A 23,341-nucleotide genomic window follows, 5' to 3' on the forward strand; every position below is an offset into this window, starting at 1 on the left:
ATGAATTTTATCATTTTTAAATGTATTTATAAGAGATTTGATCTTTTTTTCTAATAGAAAATGTATATTTTATACGCATTTTTGGAAAGTAATTATTGTGAACATTAAATAATATTAAGAAATAATGTACGTGCGCATACAAATATAAATGGATTTTTTAAAGTTACGCGAATATAATAAACACGTAAATATTTTTATAAAAAAGAAAAAAAAAAGAGAAACAAAGAGGATGGTATCGGGAAAATTTTAGTCAGCATGAAAGAAGAAAGTTAAAAACCCGACAGAAATTTCATTTAAATTATATAAAAGGATTTAACATCGTATTGGAATTCTTATTGGAGAATTTCATCGGTACGCGTCGTATTTGATACTGCAAATACGAATACCGATGTGTTTGCTCTCAAGCGTACCCGTGTACAAAAAAAAAAAATTTACTATGTATCGATACACAGAGGCGGTAACGAAATAGGTAACGGAGAGTCGTGTAGTTCGGTTTTATCAGTCCGAGCGAGTCGAACGGTGTGCCAGCTCGGTCTGCCCCACATTTTCAGTCACTCGCACGCGACAGCGCATACCGCAGGTGTGAGCAGATCGTTCGCGAATCCTAGATTCGCTTTTCGATCTTTGAGATCTCTTCCGTTGATCTTGATCGTTCTTCCTTTTCGATAAATAAGAGGTGAAAACATGGACCATTCGACGTTACCTTGAAGTAAATACATATTTATTGGTGGGTGTAATTAGTATCAATAAAATAATTGAATTTTTTACTTATTTCTCGATTAAAATGCGATAACGTAATAACATCTCTGATAAAGTCCTTGATAACGGTAGTTTGAGATAATATTAATCAGTATCTAACAGAAACGCGCAATATAAATACATATACATTGTACATATCTAATGTAAGATGTGTTGTTTAGAAAGCGAAGACTCAACAAGTTAGATGACTAACCTTGAACTTTCGTATGTTCGTTTCCTCGAAAAAGATCTTTTTTGTCGTCGTGCCGTCGCATGTCACGAAGCGTGACGTCCTTGTGGACATCGCGACTCTGGTTAGTCATGGTATCTTAAATCTTCATGTTCGTCGATCGTCACCAAACCTATTCTAGATGTTAACTTTAACAAAAGTACTTTTCTCTTTTTCTACGTTCTTCATTCATCTTGTGAAAGCAACGTCGTTTTCGGGGGCACCAATTCTTACATTTTCTACGTATGTATGTGTATGTGTTCGTATCTGTGTTATAAGTGCGACTGGTTTTCTGCACGTACCTTTCTCTACGAGAATTTATTTCTAATTAGAAATTTAGAAAATATTGGTACGTTTTATCTTCTTTTTTCTTTTTTTTTTTTTTTTTTTTATTGTTGATCATCGAATATCATATATCACGAATAACGTAATAATATCGAACTCGAACAGTGCAATTCGATCTTTTTCAACTTCATCAAACAATATTACAGATTTGTCGAGATTTCATCGTTAGTCACACTTAGTTATCTTTGTATGTTTATCTGAGATAAACTTTGATATCATTCTCGCGATCCAAAGGCCGAAGCAAGAGTTATCTACGCACGTATCGTATACGTTTGAAACGTTGAATTTAAATTATATATAAATTTATATCTTCGTGAATGAGTAGACTTTGTTAACATTAAATTCCGTTGTTGAATTGAACAACGATCTTATCTTTTATTTATCTTTCTTTTTTTATTTTTTTTTTATTTTTTTTCTCTTTTAAACTATAACGTCATTTCCTTTATTAATCCGAATTCGTAAGGGATTCACCAGTGTTAAAATATTTTTTTTCGAACGGATGTGACACGCATCGTTGGAGATCGAGCGTGACACAATCTAACGACTTCCGGTCTGACATTCACGAGCATTTCCGGTCTCGTTACTACCCTTCCGTGGGCTCCAAATGAAAAGGGAAATCATTTGCCTTCGTGATGTCTGGTATAAATCAGACCTCTGACAATGGCGATACCAACGTTGCACGCTTCGTGAATTCTCGCGTTTTCCTGTCCATGCTGTATCAAATTTTACACCAAAACGTATCGACCCTTACGTCGGTTTTAATCCGTTAAAATTATTTTTACTTTGATCGAGACAATTCTTACCTGTTATCAGTTACTTAAAGATATTTAATTCGATTTAACGATTACACGATTACAAAATATTTCTCTATCGATCATTCTTAACAATTACGACGATCATAATTTTCAATTATATACAAATTTTCAAATATTTACAAATCTTTTAAATTTGAATATTTTTTAAAAATATAAATAACAATTAAAATGATTTATGAATTAGTCGAACTAAATTTTTTAAAATCATGTCTGTGAAAAATGAATAATTGATGATTGATAATATTGATTACGAGTTTAGACAAATTCGTTTATTGTGACTTTAGTTTTTAATCGATCAATCATATGGAATTAACGTTGTCTATCATTATACCTACTTACAACGAGATTTATCCGCGTCATTTGCATAGGGATTTCTCTCTATTAGATTTTATAACATGACTAACTGAAAATATTCTCCTATGGTATAAAATGAATACTTCGTTATATTGATATTTTCTTATGGAGTACGATATCTTCGTTGAAACGTAACGGAAGTTCCTAACGGAAAACCATAATAACGAGTAGCCACTGTCTATTGCTCCGTTTTATACTTACTATCACCGTTACGCTTCATTTTGTCTTTTTTCTCTCTCTCTTTTTCTTTTTCGTCTTCTTACTCAGCCTTAATTATCTAAAAAAATAAGCGATAAGTTCGATCATAGAATAACATTGAATCGAACGATAACATTTCGATAACATTCCGAGTAAAAATGTAATAATAAAATATTTCAGATGTTATGAACATGTTTTCGTGATTAGAAATGTGAATTGTGATTCGTTGGATTCATTTCTAATCGTTGTAATCGCGTTGTAATCTCGTACGTCTGTAATCCAGATGTACGAGATAGCCATTCGATTCGAGAATATTCTTATTATGACACCCGATATGTTGCAATGCACGTTCGCACTTCATCTATTGTACGCGGGTGTAACTAGCTGACAAGTGCATTTGTGCGACTTATAGTATGTACGAAAAGAAAATTTACGTTCCTTTCAAGAAAATTTAAATACAATTTTCAATCATTAGAGAGATAATAAATAAATAAATAAATAAATAAATGTATATATATATATATATATATATATATATCAAATGAAATGAAAAAATAAACATTAATTTAATTAATTTAACATTAATTACAAATTTAATGTTAAAAATTATACGTGTTATAAATAAGCCTGCAAGTATACGTTATTTAATAATTTAAGGTTTTTTTATCGATATAATTCGAATTAAATACAGTATTGAATGAGTATATAGGGTGTTTCAAAATCTTTAATGTTACAATGTTCAAAATCTCAAGTATTACAAATTTCTAGGACTTGTAGAGGGGACCAAGTAAATAAGTTAGAGATAAAATTTTGATTAGGAACCCATGTTCGGAAATGTGTAGGTAAAACAAAATCTAAACGGCATTGCGTCTGGGCTACGTCTGGTTGACGTCTGGGTTATATGTTGAACGGCAAGTGTAAAATGTGATGATGTGCCATCGTGTTAAAACCACATTTCTTGATAAATGTTCAATGGGACATCTTCCAAGAACTCTGGCAATACTTCTTACAAGAAGTATTATACTCTTTTAGAGCCAGAGAAAAATATAATTGCATGAATTCTGGCCGCGATACAACAGACTCAACACAAACCAGGTATTTTTGAGCGATTCTGTCAAAACATAGTTACCAGATACAATGTTTGAAATAAAATTGATGGATCGAGCAGTTCTTGTAATGGATGAGGACTCAATCATGATTTGATTTTGTTATACTTGTACATTTTAATTTTGTTTTATCGTACTTTTATTAGATTCCTAATCAAAATTTTATCTACTCAGTTTTGTCTACAAGTTCTAGAAGTTTGTAATAAGAATTTCAAAACACCTTGTGTATATATATATATATATTTATTAGATATAATAATTATATATATTTTATTATATATATAAAATGTATATAACATATATAATACATATATGTATAATACATTATGTATAAGTATTTCTATCATTTTACAATAAAATATTATATTTTTTTAATAATGATTAATTTTCTAATATTTTGAAATGTTCATATTTGAATTATTTCTGTTTATGTCGTATTTATAATCAATATGATTAAAATTTGTTATTATTGCTGCAATTTTTCATACGTATGTATCTGTAACAAAATGTTTATACAAAATTCATAAACTTAAACTCATAGAAGTATGTTATTGCTGACTCTACGTCATTCTAGTCTCAGGTGTTACATTTCAGTTTTTTTTTAGTTACGAACTAAATTTGCTTCAACTGTATTTCGATGCACTGTAACCAAATACAATGCACCACGACATATACAAGTGTGGTCATTTAACGTATTCAGATGTAACCCCAACGTAACCGACGGAATACGTTAATGAATTCTTCCTCACCTGACGATCGGTCACCTGACTCACTTCCGGTAAACTTGAAAGAGTGCACACGTTCCCTCTTCGTAGCAGTTTCCGCTTATCGAACCTCGAATATCCGCCTATCCTTTTTCATTGTCTCATTTATTTAAAAATTATTATTAAAATTATTAATACATTGATGTTTAATTTTAATATTATCGAAATAATTCGAAGAAATTGTTATTGTTATTTTATCTTAACTTATTGATAATTGATAAAATACTTAAAAAGTTATCATTATTTTCGGCAAGAAGGATAAAGAAATTTGTCAAACAAAATTGTGTCGTCGATTTTATTTGTAATGTTTCCGAATAATGTGTTTCTTAGTTTGAGCAATCAATATTTTTGTTTTTTTCTTTCAAACAACACGTAATAGATAGCGCAAATGAACTTGTAATCGGATCGATTCGATACCATTTACGATGTTCATACATACTTAAAAGGAAATGCAACGATCGTCGAGGCAATCGAGAATGACGAAGGCGCAAGCTGCAACACGTGCCGCTCGACAGCTGTTTTCCGGTGTAATTCTGAAACACGTTTTGTCTTCTTTTTCTCTTTTTTTTTGTTTTTATTTTCATGCTTGGATACACTCGGGAGATGATAGTAATAATGATCGACGATGTAGGGTGAATCTTACTTTTTTCTCTCATCTTTTATGTTTACAAACTTTTCGATTAGAAAGTCCTTAGGACAGATGTGTTTTGCTTTTTTTTTTTTTTTAACTTGATTAGCCGATAAAAGTAATAAATTATCGAAAAGAAAGTTACACATATAAAATTGATTATATTAATTTTCAAATTAAATCGAATAAAATTGTAGATTGTTGAAATTCTATGTACGAACTTGTTGAAGATCGTTCATTTTTATCTATTATAATTATCGAATATTAAGAATATATAAATATGGACCCAGTGCATTTGAAAACTATTCGTATGCTTTTGAAAATACAATAATATTTATTTCAAAACTTTTTATGCTAACACTGTTCTTTTTCGCAAACGTGTAGTATCTTTCGTAAAGTTTAAATTTCTCTAAAAAAAAAAAAGAAAACAAATTAACATAAAATAATAATAATAATAATCATATATATATATATATATATATATATATATATATTGTATATCTTATATTATTGTATATCTTATACAAAATACACAAAAGTAAAAATATGTGTTGTAAAATGTACAAATATATGGAGTATATCCATCTTTCTTCTTAGCAAATCGTTTTCTATATCTTTTATGAGGAAATTTATTATTGTCATCGATTAGAACAACAAATCTTTCTGATAAAAACTTTCTTATACAAAATTTTATGTATGTACTTATATATATATTTCTGCTAAATCTTACATAAAATGTCTATCGTGTTTTTGTTTATACTGTTATTATATTATTACTATAAGTATTCGGAAAATAGTTAAATCTATATATACTTCCATACATGCATATATATATATATATATATATATATATATACATGCATCATGCATATATAATATGTATAATATTATGGCTGTACTAAAAAAACATTATACTTATATGTTGTTCAACGAAATAAAACATTATAATACTTTGTCGATTGATCTCAGATCATTAATAAATATTAATATTAATACGATCATTTACAATGTTCAATGTTTCAATGACGTATATTCGTTGAACATATTTATGATTATCGTATAAAAATATTTAAAGAGATGATGAAAAAACTTTGGAATTAAATGTATTTAAAATATTTCAGAGAGAAAGTTTGAATGAGAAAGTGTCAGAATGGAAGACGAAGATTTCGGATTTACGAAAAGGGACAGCAGAGCCCTAGTGAAGGTCCTAACCGTTGAGAAAGAGGAAGGGCATACACAACAGGAGAGAGGACCGTCCTCAGCGCCGACGAGGGCTGCGGCTGCCAGTGGAAGCGGTGGCGGCAGCGATCGTGGCCGTTCCAAGACCGCCCCCTCGTCAGTTCCAAACAACGCGCCGAACATACCGAACGTCGTCGAGTATCATCTCAAAGTAAAGCCACCTTCTAAGATTAACAAACTCGAGGAACAATCTGTGAGTAAATTTCACACGAAAATTATCACGAAATTTAAACTATTAATGATAGAGAAAATTTTCTAATTGTTTAAAATTCTTAAAACGCATATAATGATCGTATTAAGATGTATTATATATGATGAATTAAATTTATTTTAACATTTTTTTCTATTCTTCCAAACATCCTAACGAATGAACGATGAAAATAATAACATCAATCGATCTGATTCTAATCAAATTAGAACGAGTTTCGATCTCGAGCGATACAAGTATCATTCGTTAAGATCTCTATAAATTTATTTTCATTTCATATTTACATATACTCGTTAGTAAAAACTCGGTCAGTCGTACCAACGTACTTACTTGGAGACTAATCCACACGCATGGTTTGTTTATCGTCGATTGGTAACGCATTCTTTGTTATTACGTCAACTAATTTCGCTTTTTATGAGATATTTTTATACTTCCTTATAAACGTCAGTGAACTTTGATTACCGTTATTACCGTTTATTGCCTATTGTGTCGCTTGCACATTTATCATCTTTTTATTTTTTCATCTCTTCTTTTCATTCACAAACGTATATATATATATACACCCACGCATGTTTACTCATACTCATAAATATTATTATGTTACTGTGCATACAATGAATCAATATTTTTACGTTTTATTTGATTATTACGTTCTTATAATTTCGAAGTAAATGATCGTTCATAAAACTATAAATTTTATTCGTAAAAACGTAACTTTTATTTAGATTTGTAATAATCGACTGGTGCCATTTTTCGTTCCGCCATTTAAAATATCATATTCTTGAAAAAAAAGTAAAAAAAGTAAAAGAGAATTAGAATGGTCTATTAGCTGACGGCTAAAGGATTCGTTACGAGATCTTCAAAGGATTTCTCACACAATATCATTAAAAATGAAATTCTTTTTTTCTAGATAAACATTCTGATAATATATTGTATATATATATATATATATATATATATATATATATATAATTTATTAAATTATATATATGTACAATATATATATTAAATTCTAATAATATACTGTATATATATATATATATATATATATATATATATATATATATATTTACTAATATATATATTATACTTATATATATATATAATATATATATAATATATATATTTATATATTAGGTGGACCGGAAAGTAATGTCACTTTCTTAAATTAAATTCAAACGAATAAATTTTTAACAAGTTTTTATTATTAATCACAATTAAATATCGATATGCGCAGAAACGACATTACTTTCCGGTCCACCTAATACATAGACATATATATATACTATACTTATATATATAATATATATATATATATATATACTTATATATATATACTTATATATATATATATACTTATATATATATACATATATATACTTATATATATATACTATACTTATATATATATATAATATATATATATACATATATACTTTTTAATTCATGATACGTGACCCAAATTTATTTTTTATAGAGAACCAATCGTACAGAAGAAATGAAGAAGGATTTACTGTCTGCGACGGAAAATAAGAAAGACTGGATAACAAAATTATCTCGTCTGTCGATCGACAACAATGTGTTCGAGGGGTCGACTGATCTGCCACAGGTGTTTCAGGTACGTTTCAGGACGAAGTCTTCAGAGCGTTAGTTTGAAAATACCTGCAGGTACATGTCAGGTACACAATTTCCTGGATAGGTACCTGTTCTGTCGAGACTTCTATGTCGATCTTTCTTTCATATATGTACATATATTTTATGCTGGTTCGTAAACTTGCTTGTGTATTACCTATTCTGGTAAATAAGTGTCAACTAGCGTCGTTATTCTAGTCTCATTAAAGTAAAAACAAGATCGATCTACCTGTATGGTGTCGATACTGTACGTATGTGTTTACGAACTTGGATTTAAAAGATTTTTATTGGTTAAGATAAATCACGTGACAGTACTCTCAGCCAATCTAAAAAAGAAGATAACATATTATAATGTTATCTGCACGTGTACATTGAGACAAATATTCTTTACCTTTCTCTATTTCTTTTTTTCTCTTTGTTGACCAATTATATAATATTTTGAACGAAGGAATAGTAACTTTGTAAAACAAACGAAACTGAGTCGGATATTTACAGGTAAAATACTTGGGATCTCACGATGCAAGGGGCCTCTGGGGTATAAAGCACACGAGACAACCGGTCGATAATATGGTAACCTCGGCTAAAGCATTACCGACCAATACGATGCTACCTCTGATCAAGTTAGTGGTATCCCAAGAAGGCGTAGCACTTCTACCGCTTGACAAAAGGAAGCAGGAAGGCAACACAGCTAGAATGTACGCGATCGAAACTATTTCCTATGGCGTCCAGGATCTTGTTTATACCAGGGTATTCTCAATGATCGTCGTTCGTGAAACAGATAACTTCCGTAGGGTATCACCCTTTGAGTGTCACGGTTTCGTTTGCGAATCGAAACATCATGCCAGACAACTCACTTACGCACTTGCCACTGCATTTGAAATTTACTCGAGAAAAGTTAAGATCCAGGACAAGGTTAATTCCGAAAATGTTATCAGTAATACTAAGACAAGATTTGCCATCGATCTTAGAAGTCCTGAAGAAATCGAAGCCGATCTTTGTATGGATTCTGAAGCGTGAAAATTTTACATATCTTCTTTCAGAGATATCACGGTTGTTCGTTAATTTCAAACATTTTTCGTCGATAAATGTCGACGAAGGTCTCTCCTTTTATTTTCTTCATGTTACCTTCAAACATAAGAGTATATATCTCTAGTAGTTATACTGTTTAACGATAACGAGTTGCAAATAAGTGATATGAAAGATTTATATGTTAATATCGAGAGATTTTCGCCAAGAGCGTTGGATTTTGTAGGAAACAGGACGATACAGGGTTACGATTATATATAATTCTTTATCTACGTAGTTAAATGGAAAATATTTGTTTAGTGTAATATAGTGTATATATATACTATAATAATATATATATATATATTATATATAATATATATATAATATGTATATAATATATAATATATATATAATATATATATATACATATATATATATATTATACGTAATATAATATAATATATATATATAATATAATATAATATATAATATAATATATATATATATATACATATATATATATATTATACGTAATATATATATACATATATATATATATATTATACGTAATATATATATACATATATATATATATATATATATATATATATACATACATGTCTGTATATATTTTACTTGATTAAAAAAGGAACAGTATAAATATATATCAAGATCAACCTTGAATGACTTTTAACATTATTAGTATATTAAGTATAATATATTACATTTTATACTAATTAATTAGTATGTAGCATATACATATACGGGTTTCGTTTAAATTTAATCTAAGAAATAATTGTAACGTATTATACGTTTTGTACATACATACATACACACACACAAACACACATACACATACACATGCACACATATATATATATATATAGTGTTTATTTCCCGTTCAGTTTGAAGATCTAACATGAGTGTAACCTTGAATGGAATTGTTCCAGTGCCTTGTTAATATTGTAATGATTTTCTGAATGAAAGGAAAAGGAATATTTAATTATTTTGTTTGTAAACACAAAAGTACAGATTATTATGTGTTTAATATCTTTTATCGGCTTTACAAAGAAAGGTTGGGCATTGCCTATCCATAACATGATGGCTAGCTATTCCAAAGATACCGAATAGAAGAGAAACAAATGGTCATCGGTGGTCACCTATGACTTGCCGAAGCGACTTTCAGGTATTTTACGACAAGCGTATAATAACGATCGCGTCTCAAAAAAAGAAAAAAAAAATAAAAGAAAAAAAGAAGAAAGTATTTGGATTTATTTCTAGCCGCTTTGTGTGTGAGAGTGCTTCTTTTCATCGTATTATAAGTTTCTTCTTCTTCAAATAGTAATTTTTTTAATCGAGTCTTATCCAAAGCTTCGATTCTACTTTGATTTTATACTTTAGTCATACTTCAGCGAGAAATATAAATATTTTGTAATATACGATGTAATATTACACTACAAACTTACGTTATTTCTTTTTTTGTTTACGTAAGAAATATGGAGTTCTCATTCTCCAAGTTCGATTTTACATTGTCTTGCCGATACTATTTTCTAATCATTTATCGTGCGTTTCTTAGACATAATTTTATTTATAATTTAGTTGTTTAAGTTTAAAAACCAATATCGATACATATCAATGATCATATTATTGAATGTTAAAAGTAATGCCGTATTTAATATTACGATAATGATATAAATTATTTCGATTTAGTTCTTTTTTTCTTCCTTTTTTCTTTTTCTTTTTCGTTATATTTCCAATTTATTTTACACTAGACGAATTAGTTAATTTCGTAGTAATATATGTATATATATATATATATATATATATATATATATATACATACATATTATTTTCTGTTTATCCGCATTAATTCTATTGTATTTAATTAACGTTAAATAATGATAAAACACATTGAAGTGTTAAAACGTTTTGAGATTTTAGTCTTTTATTTTCCGATATATAATACAATTAATAATATTTTTAGGAGTTAATAAGACACCGTCTATACTTAATAACATATATTCGTAATATTATAATGCAAATTTTTACAAACGAATTAAAATTAAGACGAATGATTCAAAATAATTTAAAACTTTTTCCCTTTTTTTTTACATGATTACTACTAAAACTAAAGAGCAAAAGCAAAATCTAGGATATCTTAAATTATTATATTACTTACATTATACATAGTTCTTTCTTTTTTTTTATGTTTTTTTTTTTAATATATTAGAGCGATATACGTATTGAAGGCAAGCGTATGTAGCATACAAAAGTTGCTGTTCTTATTTCGTCGTTTCTTGTTCAACGTAGGAATAGAGAAGTTAGTTTATCGACGTAATTAAAAATGTCGTCAATGACGTTGTGACGATCCTTGTCGATTTAAAATTCTCGAAGTCCTCGTGAACGGTTTGGTTATCTCTGGCTCGACATCAGCATTTATTGGAACAGATCTGGTAGTCTCTTCTTCGGTATTTTCTTCCTCCTTACCGATCTCCTCGTTCAAGCTGTAATATTTTTCTGATTCCTCGCAGGGTATCGATTCTTCCGTTCGCGTACATACGAAAGTGGCCTTATAAGGAGATAAATCAAAAAAAAAACAAAGAAGAAAATAAAAAAACAATAATAACGAAATAACTTAATAAGAATAATGTAAATATAAGTACCTGATTGAAAACCGTTTCTGAGGGACAAATGAAACTCCATTTGGCGACATTTCTCGTTTGTGGTAGACAAACGTGAAATATTTGACACTCATTTTCCATATCGGCGTAATATCCATAAATTCTGTCTTTACAGGAAAATGTGTCCACGATGTTATCTCTTATGAGTGTAGCATTATCCGGTAATTGTAATCCACCTAATTGATTTTGCTATATGGAAGAAGAGAAATAACATGTTAAAATAACATGTCGATATATCATTTATTGATAATATCGAAATATTCTTTACTAACTTTAAACACGGGTGTTGGTCTTTTGGATTTTGGTTGTTGAGGAAGCGCGTTTATTACTAATACGAAAGCACAAAGAATTTGAATAAATACGAATTGATTCATCTTGTTTGTTAAGTTTTAAAATATAAGAAAAGGAATAGCTTGCGCGTATTCGATTCCAATTTATTGATTTAACTTATTTGATGGTATTTCTTTTGAGATTTTTGGAAGTTTTACCAGCTTCTTTCTTCGGAGGTCCTGAAGTGACTGGAGATCCGAATCGTAGAAGGGTGTTATATAGCGAAGCGAGGATAGGGATCTTGAATATTGTATGAATGGCCAATTCTCAGTACGTCCGAATTAGTAAATTCTTCACGTTTGGTCTGCCAATGACCAATGACCATCCAGACGTTCACATCATCCTCGAAGGCCCGATGCAAATGGTCCGAACGTTCGATGATGCGGTGTCTTACGTTCGACGGTAAATAATTCGTCTACTTAGAATTAATATTTATTGTTGGTCGTACGATAATCAAAGGAGTAAAACGATTTAGTCGTTCGTGATTACCGAATATGTCGTCGAGAAATTCCTTAATGGATCGTTGACACATTTGTTTCTAAACTGTCTAATCCGTTTAGAGACTCTACGCATATTCTATCAGAGCATTTTCATTTTTATTCATAGAGAGTACGACCTTGACAGGAGCGAGTCGACTCCTTGCATTTAAGGATTATATTTCGATCTTTCGGGCACGATTTTTCAAAGCCACCAACGGAGATTCATCGATTACGAAATCGGAAACGACGTGAACGTAAGAAAGTACTGATTGCGATAGATTGAGTGAGAACAAATTGTACTCGTTTTTTTCTTCCCTTAATATTTATTTTTTATCCTGTTTTATTCGAAAAATATGTGTATATTCATTCACATACACACACACACACAAATATATATATTTATATACTTATTTTTTTGTCTATGATATCAAAAAATTTTCAACTACTATCAGCTGCGCTTGGAAAAGTACTAAGTATTCATGAAATATATTATTATTAAATCTGTTTAAGTCGATTATAGTTTAGTAACGATCCTGGTTCGTCCACGAGTTTAATATTTTCCTACACGTAAAATTATTCACGATTTTTTAACAATATACGATACGACATGGTGATCCCATTCCACAATTTGGCTCCTTTCCAAACGTGAGAAGATAAAGACGTAAGACGAATTCGGCCGTCGAAATTCGAGGGCAAATCCGCCAGGCCTCATCTTCGTTAAGGCCGCATCACGGCCACCATTTCTTCGGGATGTGAATACTTAACAATTCTTTTGGGTCCTCGCAATTGTGAAACCGTACCCACTTCTTTTCCTCTTTTTGTGGTCATCGACCATGAGAACGACGAAAAATATTTGATGTGACGAATTCTATGAACATACATAGATAGATTTTCTTTCTTTCTTTTTTTTTCATTTTTTTAAATTCGACAATGTACAGCGCTATTCTTTTGTAATTGAATTTCAAAAATAATAAGTTATTATTTGTACATCAATTAGTTATTACAAATATACTTATCAAATTAACATACTTTTCTACATTTGTCGAAACATTAACATGTATTTGTATAAAGAATATTTCGGCTCGTCGACTTAAGATAAATCGTCTGCATTCTAACGATATTGACAAAAATGCTAATTAATCGATTGACTCATAGACTCATTAGGATATAAATTTTTAATCCTTAATTAAAATAATAATGATTATAACGTCAATAATGATTATTACTCTTTGTTGCTTTTTTTTCTTTTCCTTTTTTTCTTCTTTTCTCTTTTTTCTTCTTTTTTCTTGTTCTGTTAATAGCGATCGTTTAATAAAATTTATTCTCTTGTTCAGAAAGGGATGATTATCCTCCAAGTAACGAAACTAAAGGTGCGTCGAGAACAGCCTAATCTTTTACTTTGATCGCACGTGCGAGAAGGTGAACAGCCTGATTATATCGTTGGTGTTTAACGATTCCAAATGCATTTTACTTTGGCCACCGAAGAAAAATACAAAGAGAATTTAGAGATACACGATTACGGCGCTCACTAACCATGTCGTAAGTACAAGTTACTTATATTCTTCTTCATTTCTGTCGATAAAACAGAGTAAATATTTTTTCTTTTTCTTTTTTTTTTTTTTTGTTAAGGAAAATAAAATAAAAACTTTGTAAACAATAATTAAATATTTATTATAAATAACTTTTTTAGTAGTTTAAAGGTTGTCGAAACGAATTGCATTCGTTTCTTTTGTAATATGATAACAAATATATAATAATATGATCAAATATACGTATATCTAGGAAGATATATTATTGTTAATTGAAATAAAAAACAAAAAAGTAAAGATGTAAAAGATGTATGTATTTAAGTGATAAAAAGTGAAAATATGACGGCATTAGGGCAGGTACGCATGAGTAACTTTGGTACGACTGAAGATTCATGTGATAACGAAAAGGGGGAAATGAAAAAGAGAGAGATTGAGAAAAAGTAGAGAATGAAATCGATTGGAACGATATACTGTTAATAAGTTAAATAAATAAATAGTTTTAATATAAATACATATGGAATATACGATTTACCTAGATTTCATTGAACTTGATTTATCAAATTGTCCAACGAACTTGCGAGAAAAAAAATAAAGAGAGAGAAAGAGAGAAAGAATGAAAGAGAGAGAGAGAGAGAGAGAGAGAGAGAGAGAGAGAGAAAGCTAATAAAATCACGAAATCGTAAGAGATTTCAATGATCTTTGTCATTTATAGCATTATCTATTGAAAATGAAGGAAAAAAGATCTTATAGAAGGACTATTGCAAAATCAATATAAACAAAAGCATTATTGATTCCTTCTTTTTCGAGTTTGCCTCGTTTATCATTCTTTCTTCGTCATCATCGTTGATAAATCACTCCTGAGGAACGTACGAGCTATAAACGATATCCTGAGGCGAATCGTTTGACGATCTTCCCCAATAACCACCATGATGATCGTCTTCATGGTCGTAATGGTGTTGGTGTTGAGCGTGCTCGTAATAGATCACTTTAGATGGCTGATGATTCTTTTTAAGATCAATCCAGAATTTAGTTGCGTTCATGATGAAGCTTATAACCGCGATTATGAAGAGCTTTATTTGCAAATGCGTCGAAATAATTTGAAGGAGTAACGCGAGCTTGGCCTTGAACATCATCACTAAGGCCATCAGCTTTTGCATATGCTTCTTCTTCTTCTTTCCATGTTTCTTTCTACGTGCTTCTTCTGAAAAAGCGACATATAATGATCGTTTTTAATCTTATCGATGTCGTTGCCGATGAATCAATTTAAATTTATATTTATATACATATATAAATATAATATTATAAATTTAATTATAAAATATAAATTTATATTATATATAAATATTTTTCTCATTTCACAGATAACCAAGATCCGTAAAACTGATAAATTATTTGCTTTTTTGAGCATCGATATTAGCACATCGATGTCAGTATCCTCATTATTAATTTATATCGGAAAGCGACACGATGTTTTATCGAACGCACGATCGAAGCTATAAAATAATTTAAAAATCCTTTTGATGTGTTGAGAATGAATGCATATAAAACGATCAAGTTTGTTCTTTAAAGTACTACTTAGTTTTTTTTCTGTACCATCCATATTTTATTTTCGTTTCCATGTAATTATCGTTAATTAATTCACTGTTACCTTCGTCATGAAATAGAATAGATTTAATACTTTTCGCAATCGTAGAATTTTCGAAATCTTATTAAATTTAACGTTAAATCGTCGTTTGGATCGTCAATTAAGTTAATTAAAGGAATAGGACGAATGAGATAAAATATAATTAATATATGTTTAAAGAATTATTGAACTATGTAGAAGATTTATATATTTTTTGTCGAATAATAAGATTTAAGAACGGATAAAATGGATAATAAGATAAGCGAAGGATACAAACGTAATGTGATGACTATTCTCCTCGACCGCGATTTAACTATAATAAAAACTGTACGTTAAGTTGCACGGGAAAAGGGCTTGAGTAAACTGACCTCAAAACCTTCACCTGGGCCACGTTTAATTCATCTTACGAATCACGTACATTTTCATCACGATTATCATTCATGTATTCTCTGAAGACTATATTTCTGAAAATGAATTTGTTCAATATCGTACAAACCACGTTAATCTATTAACGAATGATAATCTATTCACGATTTTTCTATTTTAGTGATTAGAATTTTTACGTTAATTCAACTTCTCTCTCATTTGCATTGATACGGAAAATCTTTCATGAAGTTTCACGTTACATTATCTCTCATAATTAATTATTAAAAATGATTTCTCTTGTTTTTTATATTTTTAACCTATGACATACTTTTAGTCATTGTATATTAAGCTTTATATATTCACGTATCACTTTTGATAATAAGCGTGATATTTATTAGACATACGTCTTTTGAAAAAAAAAAAGAGAAAGAAACACTATTGCAAGAATTACATGAAATTTTTCATTCAAAGCGTTAACAAAGAGAAAAAGGAATAATAAAGTACCGTTAGTATCCCATTCGATAAAGTACGATATTAAATGAAAAAAAAAAAAAAAAAAAAAAAAAAAAAAATAAGATCATCAGTCTTGGACACGGCGAACGATTATGATCGCATGATCGGAGTAAATATCCAGGATTGTGCGTTTAGATATCGCATGTTAATTCGTAATTAAAGGTTATTGCCGATTATCCTCGAACGTTTCCAGAAGAAGTTTCAATTGTAACGTTTACACGGTAGAGTTACGATCTGTGCGTTTTGTATTAACTCTTTATGGACGAACAAAGAGCATGAGTTCGTTGACCTTGAACATCAATCGAGTATACAAAAGCGATCTTTAATGTCAAATTTCCTTCCTATTTTATAATCTTGTCTCTTTAATTTTTAAAAACGTTAATTATTTTTCTTAATATCGATTGATCGTAAAATAGAACAGTAGAACGAAATTCAGCGAAAATCTCTCGTCAAATCAAGGACAATCCGTAATAAATAACAATAACAATCTGAGAAATCAATGGTCAATAGCTTAAAAATTGTTGGCGTTAGCTAGTTCATTTCAGTTCGTTTGCCAAATCAAATAGATCAAAGGTGAGATTTAATAATTCGAATGAGAGTGTCGATCATCCTGGATATATACATATGTATATATGAAAGATTGTTAGGTCTTTCAGTTAATTGCAAGTAATTTAAAATCCGTGTCAGGGTTGTGTCACGTGTCCCAGAGCAGACAAATAATGAAAGAAGGTGGAAGCAGAATTTGAACGTACTAAAAACTAATTTTCTATTTCAACTAGGCGCGAAAAGGCTATAATGGCAAATGATTGGGACACTACGAAAAAAAAAGAAAAAAAAAAGAAGGAAAGAAATGGGCATCTAATGGAAGGTAATAACGTAAATGGGAAAGAACAAGGTGGAACTCACGAGGTATACCGACCAAACTAATTCTCGACTTCGTTAGGTCCGCCAATAAGCAGGGCGACTTTAAGGTCGGTAAAAGTTAGCCGACTTTTTTGTCTTTAGAAAAAGGGGAAGGGGAAGGTGAGGAGAAACGTGATTCTTAAGAAAGAAACACGGAAGAAAGTCGATGCTAGGCTATCAACAATGTCGTTCCTAGTGCGTGTCGCTGAATCGATTAGCGATTAGAACGAGGAGTGAATTTCTAATCTACAAGAACGACCGGGTCCGTTCAAATTATCTCACGTATACTCGAACCCGGGAATTTTTAAAATGAAACATCAACGATATCATTGAATTTCTTAAACGTTAACTAATAATTTATTTCATCTTTTTTTTTTTCTTTTAAAGTGTTATTCGAGGGTGCTATCAACGTTATCGTTTCAAGGGTTGACGGGGAAGAAAATGAAGGGGGAGGGAGAAAGGTAGGAAAGGAAAAGACGCTCACCCAATGCACGACTGTCTACGCCTGCTTTTCGTTCGGCGATCTCCTCCTCATCCTCTTGGAGTTCCTCTTGCACGTCGCTTACGAACTCAGCGATGAAATTTCCAGTTTGCTCAATGACCTCGCTCATCGGTGGTTCACTTTTCTTTCCAGATACTTCAATTTCGATCCTGTCAATGTCTCTAGCAAGTCTCTTTCTCAGGCAATTGCCAATGTTGTCCTCGAAGACGCACTCTAGGGTGTTTCCTTCCTCTTCGTTTTGAGTTACAGCCGAGCCGAATGCGGTAGAAAGGACAATCACCCCAATGATTGATAATAAGATCATAGAATTCCTCATGATGTCCTTTTCTTTTTCTGTCGTGTTTTTTTCTTCTTACGTACGCGTCCTACGTATGTAAACGTACTCGATATACGTTGACTGAGAAAATTAAACGAGAAAGAGAGAGAGAAAAATAAAGAGATAGAGAGAAAGATAAAGAGAGCACACCTTCAAATTCCTTTCCGTTCTTCTTCGTAATTCAGCCTCTTCCGTAAATATTTTTTTTTTCAAGTTTCCTTTAGCTCTCCAACTTTTTATATCCTTGGGCAACGTGTCACAGGCACGGAGTGCTTGTTCAAGGTGCGTGGTTCGAGCATATATGAGAGTGAAGCCCCTTCCCCTTGAACTTGATCCAATCATTGTGAACAGAGACATACTCGCCTTCTTTCTGGTATCCTCTTCGTCCCTACCCCTATCCTTTGTCCCACCTTTGGTCACTCGTTCTTCTTTCTCTTTCCTTTTTTTTTCATTTAGTCTTTCTTTATTTTCGTCTTCTTTTCTCTTTACTCCTTTCTCATTCACATCGTTCGATATTTTTCGTCCTTTGATCTATCGTTTATCGCCGTAAAATTTTCATTTATGATCATCGGGGATCATAAAAGAATTCGATTATGAGATCGAACGGATCGGAAGACTTGACGAGTTTCGAGTTAATATACGAAAAATTTATAGGTGGTATAGCTTCACGTTCCGTTCAGATATTCATTTGTAATTCCTATTCCGATATCGCACTAACTTTTCAAACACAAGAAATAAAATATCAAAAAAGAAAAAAAAGAAAAGAAAAAAAAAGAAAATTATTTCTGTCAAAATAGGTTGATTGCGTTTTCGTTACCGATAGCAAATTTATATTTTGACAACTATTGCATACATTTTGGTTTCTTCCTTTTGCATACATTTGGTTATTTCTAAATTATATATGGTTGGAATCGTGAATTTTTGAGAGTATAAAATCTAAATAAATACTTAGTCTTTTCCTTTAAAATTAGTTTTTCTGTTTTGTGTCACCTAATCCGTTTAAAAGACACGCCGGAGTTAGAATATGCAACCTGGTACACGTGTTTGGTGAGTACGTGGTCCGACCACAGAAATTCTGCTTGAACTACAACAGGATGCTAATACAACCCAATTTCTTACATCTTCCGTCTTTATTGCTATTTTAAAACTAACGCCAAATCGTAGAGAAATCGTTACTTTCCAATCGTACAGTAACTCGAATATTTGCACAGGTCATTGTTTATCAATTAAAATAGAAGACATTTCAATTCATTATTATTTCAATTCACGCATTATAGTATATCTATTTCTTGTCACTTTTGAATCATTCGTTAAGGATCAATAAACTATGTATATTAATTTTGTTATATTTTTTGTATTTATTTTAAGTATTTAAGTTACACGTAAGTAATGTCTAGTTGATTTGCGTAACACTGAAAATGTCATGCTCGTCAAACGTACAAAGACCCAGTACGAGTTTGTAATACAAGAACCGTCACGATTCATCGCGAGTCTTTTACAAGTTAATATGACACTAATGAACGTAAGTAAACAATATGAAAGATTCATTTTCGAACACGGTTGTCTGTCTTTCTCTTTCTCTCTCTCTCTCTCTCTCTCTCTCTCTCTTTCATAATATAACTCACTTCTCTTTTCTTCCTTTTTATTTATTATAATTTTTATTAATATATAAAAACTTGTATCTTTGAACGTAGTAATTAAATCAATTGACTTAACGACAAGATCTGTTAATTTTATCATTGTCATTTAACTTTAATCATAGCGTTCAAGTAATTCGCTGACTTTTATAGAAAACAAAGAATTTAACAATATATTTTTATATTATCTTTTATATTTCATTAATCTTTTTGTCAAAGAAATAGTCATATAATCGTCTTAAATGAAATAGTTCTTCGATGACTACTTTTAATAGTACACATTTTATTTTTATACGAATGCGTATTCTTAATCGTATTTATTTGGATATTATTAAAATTTCTCTTGATAATGTTCAGATAGTTCCGTTACGTAGAACGGAAATTTCGATAAAAATATCGAAAGTTTTAAAAATATTTTCGTCATAGTCATAAAAAATTTGTTGAGATTTTCTTTTTTATTTTTATTGTTTTTTTATTTTTTACATCAATTTATGTATTCGAAATGAAAAAAGAAAAATACATATATTTATGAAAAATACCAGAGAAAGGAATAGCCTTGGAGCGACTGATCTCTTCTTTTTGTTTCGTTTGATTGTGGATGGAAAGTGATATTCGGTTGATGACCGAATTTGTTTGACACGTATTTGACTCGTGTATCGACACCACTTTCACTCCATGATCGATAATTGCCATTTTTATCACCATTACGATAACCAGTCTCCTGATGACCGTGCGAAATTATCGAATAATTGAAATGATAGTAGAGATCATTAACCATTTTCTTGAGAGAACTGTCTTTGAGAATAATTTCATTCTTTTTAGTATCGTTAGAAATGATTTTTTTAATAGAGTTTATCATCATTTCTTTGACAACGCGTTCCATCTGTTCGTTTCCTTTCTTATCGATCGGAATACGATTAATATTTTGAAAAATTTCGGACTTTTTTCGAGACTCGTTTTTCTTTGTTAAACTTGTTCCGTTGTCTTCTTTCATGGAAGTATTTTCTACAAATTAATGATATAATATTAATTTATTAAATCCAAATGTTTTGTACTTTTAAAAATAAATTCTCGTTATATCTTTTTGCCAACCTGTTTTCTTCTTATGTTCGGTTAATACTTTCATCATTTCTTTTAATATCGGTTTAATAATTTTTTTCTCAATCAATGGTTCAGCATCTTTCGCAAGAATTTCATTCTCGTTTACTTTTAGATTCTTAATAATCGGAATTTTACACCCACTGCAAGATTTCATTACAACTTCGAAGAGCTTTTTGGCAGCTTCAGGTCTATTCTTAAAGATCTCTCGTGCGTCTTTCACTTCAAAATATTTCGATATGATTATGAATAAAACCTGGCTAAAATGATTTAAACAAAATAAATAAAAAAAAATATTACTTACAGCTTGTTATCTTTCGATTTCTCATTTTGGTTATGATAAAATCTCCATTCTTATCAGTTGCATATCCAGTCTCGTGATAAACTCCATCTGCCGTTATAAAACCGTATTCACCAGTGATAATTCCGTCAATGTCTTGATTCGAAAGAAAATTTGATTGATTTATCAAGAGAATTATAACATAAAAATATTATTCTTACAGGATAATTAATTTTATATAGATTAATATTTTTAGTTTTATAGTTATATACATATAAATAAAATAGTTTATATAAATTAAAATAAGATAATAGTTAAAATGAGATATTTTATAGATTAATATTTTTTTGTTTTTTAAGAAAAATATTTTTCCTTAAGTACCTTTTTTCTCATATCTATGTTGAAAATCGACAATGCTGAAGGAGAATTCGTAAGGTCTGTTTTCGTAATATGGATCTTCGATCAAAGTACAGGTTCTTGTAAATAAACACAAAAATAGAAATGTGAAAGTCAAATTTTTGTTTAACAATGAAGAAAAATATTTTGACGAATGAAAACGAACGAATGAAAACGAACAAACGAATGAAAATAACATCTTGCGAGATAGAAGAGATTGTCTAATGGAACTCGCGAGACTAAGTGCGTTCGTCAAATAAATTCTGCGATGTGCCTTGACGTTGTGTTGTAATCGAACGTATGTATGTAACGAAGATTACAACAGAGATTATTCCGTCTACGATATTTTACAGGATATAAAACGAAGAATCCGTGGAGAGTAGAGGGAGCAAAAGCTCACTAAGAGAAAAAGAAAAGGAAAGAAACGCCAGACTTCAGCAAGATTTTTCTTCGCGATTGCTTTCACGTATTTAGTAACTGACATCGTTCATAGAAAATTACACAATATTAGATATTAAATATAGATATTAAATCTTAAAGATCGTAACTCTTGCAAATTGATGTCAAGCATTTGCTAAATTTTTTTAAATCTCGCTGTTGTTTTCTTTTTTTTCTTTCTTTTTTTTTTTTTATTATCCATTCTTTCTTCCTCCAAAGAAAATTTATTTTCTCAATATTGCAGCTTTTTTCTACATTATTTTTTCATAAATATTTAATATTATTTATTTTAATATTATTTACTTATTAATTCTCAATAGTATTTTGTATATTTTGAACGATAAAGGTCGTCTCTAAATATTTTTTAATAGATTATGAGAAATGAAAAGGAGTGTCGATAATTAAAAGAAATAAATAAATTCAATTCATCTTGAAAGTAATTCAAACGTAATAGTAAGCTCGCTTTATTTCTTTGTTCTATCGGTAAATCAAGAATCGTGAGCAGAGGATTAATGTTCTTGGTGATTATATTAACGATTATTTAAGCACTGACCTTTAAATCGTTATTTATATCGATAATATACAATATCAAGTTCCGTGTCTCTATATCTCTCTTTTGATCTGCGTTCTATTATTCTTACATATTTAATTAGTTTCATAATAAAACTCGAATGAAAAATCTTGTGACATTCGTTCAAATGTGTGTGTTATGGAAAATGTAAATACGTACGTCGGATATATTTCGTTTTGAACAAATGTAAATAAAAAGAAATAAATATAACAAACGACGTTAAAAAAGGTAAATTACACACTCACACACACACACACACATACATGAAATTAATAAATTATGAATAAGATTATTAAATGTTGCAAGGCACGAACATATGACTTCGTTCGTACTTATGAATATTAATTATTACGTCTAAACGAGGAGAAAGTAGTTTCTAAGCGACTAAACTTCTTCGTTATTGTCCGAGACCTC

General features: G+C 30.1%; 4 protein-coding genes across 11 annotated transcripts; 1 reads left to right on the forward strand and 3 right to left on the reverse strand.

Moving 5' to 3' along the window:
• The first annotated feature begins 472 nt into the window (after positions 1–472).
• On the forward strand, positions 473–9,602 carry LOC118440817 (uncharacterized). 6 transcript variants are annotated; one of them, XM_085658025.1, is made up of 4 exons: positions 473–727; positions 6,299–6,567; positions 8,102–8,242; positions 8,752–9,602. In XM_085658025.1, the coding sequence occupies exons 2-4, from the start codon at positions 6,328–6,330 to the stop codon at positions 9,271–9,273; spliced, it is 903 nt and encodes a 300-aa protein (XP_085514151.1). In that variant the 5' UTR covers positions 473–727; positions 6,299–6,327; the 3' UTR covers positions 9,274–9,602. The 6 variants fall into 6 exon arrangements, with proteins under 6 accessions (XP_085514151.1, XP_035720322.1, XP_035720324.1 ...); XM_035864429.2 differs by having other exon boundaries at positions 475–727; positions 6,299–6,609; positions 8,752–9,599; XM_035864431.2 differs by lacking the exon at positions 473–727 and adding an exon at positions 855–1,052 and having other exon boundaries at positions 6,299–6,609; positions 8,752–9,600.
• A 1,924-nt stretch (positions 9,603–11,526) lies between these two features.
• Positions 11,527–12,442, reverse strand: LOC118440779 (uncharacterized). Its single transcript, XM_035864317.2, has 3 exons — positions 12,218–12,442; positions 11,928–12,134; positions 11,527–11,833 (listed from the first exon to the last, which is right to left on the reverse strand). Exons 1-3 carry the CDS (start codon positions 12,317–12,319, stop codon positions 11,615–11,617), a joined length of 528 nt encoding a protein of 175 aa, XP_035720210.2. The 5' UTR covers positions 12,320–12,442; the 3' UTR covers positions 11,527–11,614.
• Positions 12,443–14,990: 2,548 nt separating this feature from the next.
• LOC118440916 (uncharacterized) lies at positions 14,991–19,037 on the reverse strand. Of its 2 annotated transcripts, XM_085657628.1 has the most exons (3): positions 18,658–19,037; positions 18,174–18,556; positions 14,991–15,484 (listed from the first exon to the last, which is right to left on the reverse strand). In XM_085657628.1, the coding sequence occupies exons 2-3, from the start codon at positions 18,505–18,507 to the stop codon at positions 15,135–15,137; spliced, it is 684 nt and encodes a 227-aa protein (XP_085513754.1). In that variant the 5' UTR covers positions 18,508–18,556; positions 18,658–19,037; the 3' UTR covers positions 14,991–15,134. The 2 variants fall into 2 exon arrangements, with proteins under 2 accessions (XP_085513754.1, XP_085513753.1); XM_085657627.1 differs by having other exon boundaries at positions 18,174–19,037.
• A 1,532-nt stretch (positions 19,038–20,569) lies between these two features.
• On the reverse strand, positions 20,570–22,210 carry LOC118440917 (uncharacterized). Of its 2 annotated transcripts, none has more exons than XM_085657673.1 (4): positions 21,904–22,210; positions 21,547–21,633; positions 21,237–21,464; positions 20,570–21,149 (listed from the first exon to the last, which is right to left on the reverse strand). In XM_085657673.1, exons 1-4 carry the CDS (start codon positions 22,115–22,117, stop codon positions 20,671–20,673), a joined length of 1,008 nt encoding a protein of 335 aa, XP_085513799.1. In that variant the 5' UTR covers positions 22,118–22,210; the 3' UTR covers positions 20,570–20,670. The 2 variants fall into 2 exon arrangements, with proteins under 2 accessions (XP_085513799.1, XP_085513797.1); XM_085657671.1 differs by having other exon boundaries at positions 21,547–21,678.
• Positions 22,211–23,341: the final 1,131 nt, after the last annotated feature.

This window comes from Vespa mandarinia, chromosome 6 (genome assembly GCF_050613455.1).
Source record: "Vespa mandarinia isolate Hongniang chromosome 6, ASM5061345v1, whole genome shotgun sequence".
NCBI classification, from domain to species: Eukaryota; Metazoa; Arthropoda; class Insecta; order Hymenoptera; family Vespidae; genus Vespa; species Vespa mandarinia.

What these genes read in the sequence shown, in the direction of transcription:
- LOC118440817 (XM_035864429.2), top strand. Translation starts at nt 6,328, where the DNA reads ATGGAAGACGAAGATTTCGGATTTACGAAAAGGGACAGCAGAGCCCTA. An exon ending in ACAAACTCGAGGAACAATCT is followed by an intron (nt 6,610 to 8,101) that starts GTGAGTAAATTT and finishes TATTTTTTATAG; the next exon opens with AGAACCAATCGTACAGAAGA. An exon ending in ATCTGCCACAGGTGTTTCAG is followed by an intron (nt 8,243 to 8,751) that starts GTACGTTTCAGG and finishes GGATATTTACAG; the next exon opens with GTAAAATACTTGGGATCTCA.
- LOC118440779 (XM_035864317.2), bottom strand. Translation starts at nt 12,319, where the DNA reads ATGAATCAATTCGTATTTATTCAAATTCTTTGTGCTTTCGTATTAGTA. An exon ending in GACCAACACCCGTGTTTAAA is followed by an intron (nt 12,135 to 12,217) that starts GTTAGTAAAGAA and finishes TCTTCCATATAG; the next exon opens with CAAAATCAATTAGGTGGATT. An exon ending in CAGAAACGGTTTTCAATCAG is followed by an intron (nt 11,834 to 11,927) that starts GTACTTATATTT and finishes TCTCCTTATAAG; the next exon opens with GCCACTTTCGTATGTACGCG.
- LOC118440916 (XM_085657628.1), bottom strand. Translation starts at nt 18,507, where the DNA reads ATGAGGAATTCTATGATCTTATTATCAATCATTGGGGTGATTGTCCTT. An exon ending in CGTAGACAGTCGTGCATTGG is followed by an intron (nt 15,485 to 18,173) that starts GTGAGCGTCTTT and finishes TCGCTTTTTCAG; the next exon opens with AAGAAGCACGTAGAAAGAAA.
- LOC118440917 (XM_085657671.1), bottom strand. Translation starts at nt 22,117, where the DNA reads ATGTTATTTTCATTCGTTTGTTCGTTTTCATTCGTTCGTTTTCATTCG. An exon ending in ACATAGATATGAGAAAAAAG is followed by an intron (nt 21,679 to 21,903) that starts GTACTTAAGGAA and finishes TTTCGAATCAAG; the next exon opens with ACATTGACGGAATTATCACT. An exon ending in AAATCGAAAGATAACAAGCT is followed by an intron (nt 21,465 to 21,546) that starts GTAAGTAATATT and finishes AATATTTTGAAG; the next exon opens with TGAAAGACGCACGAGAGATC.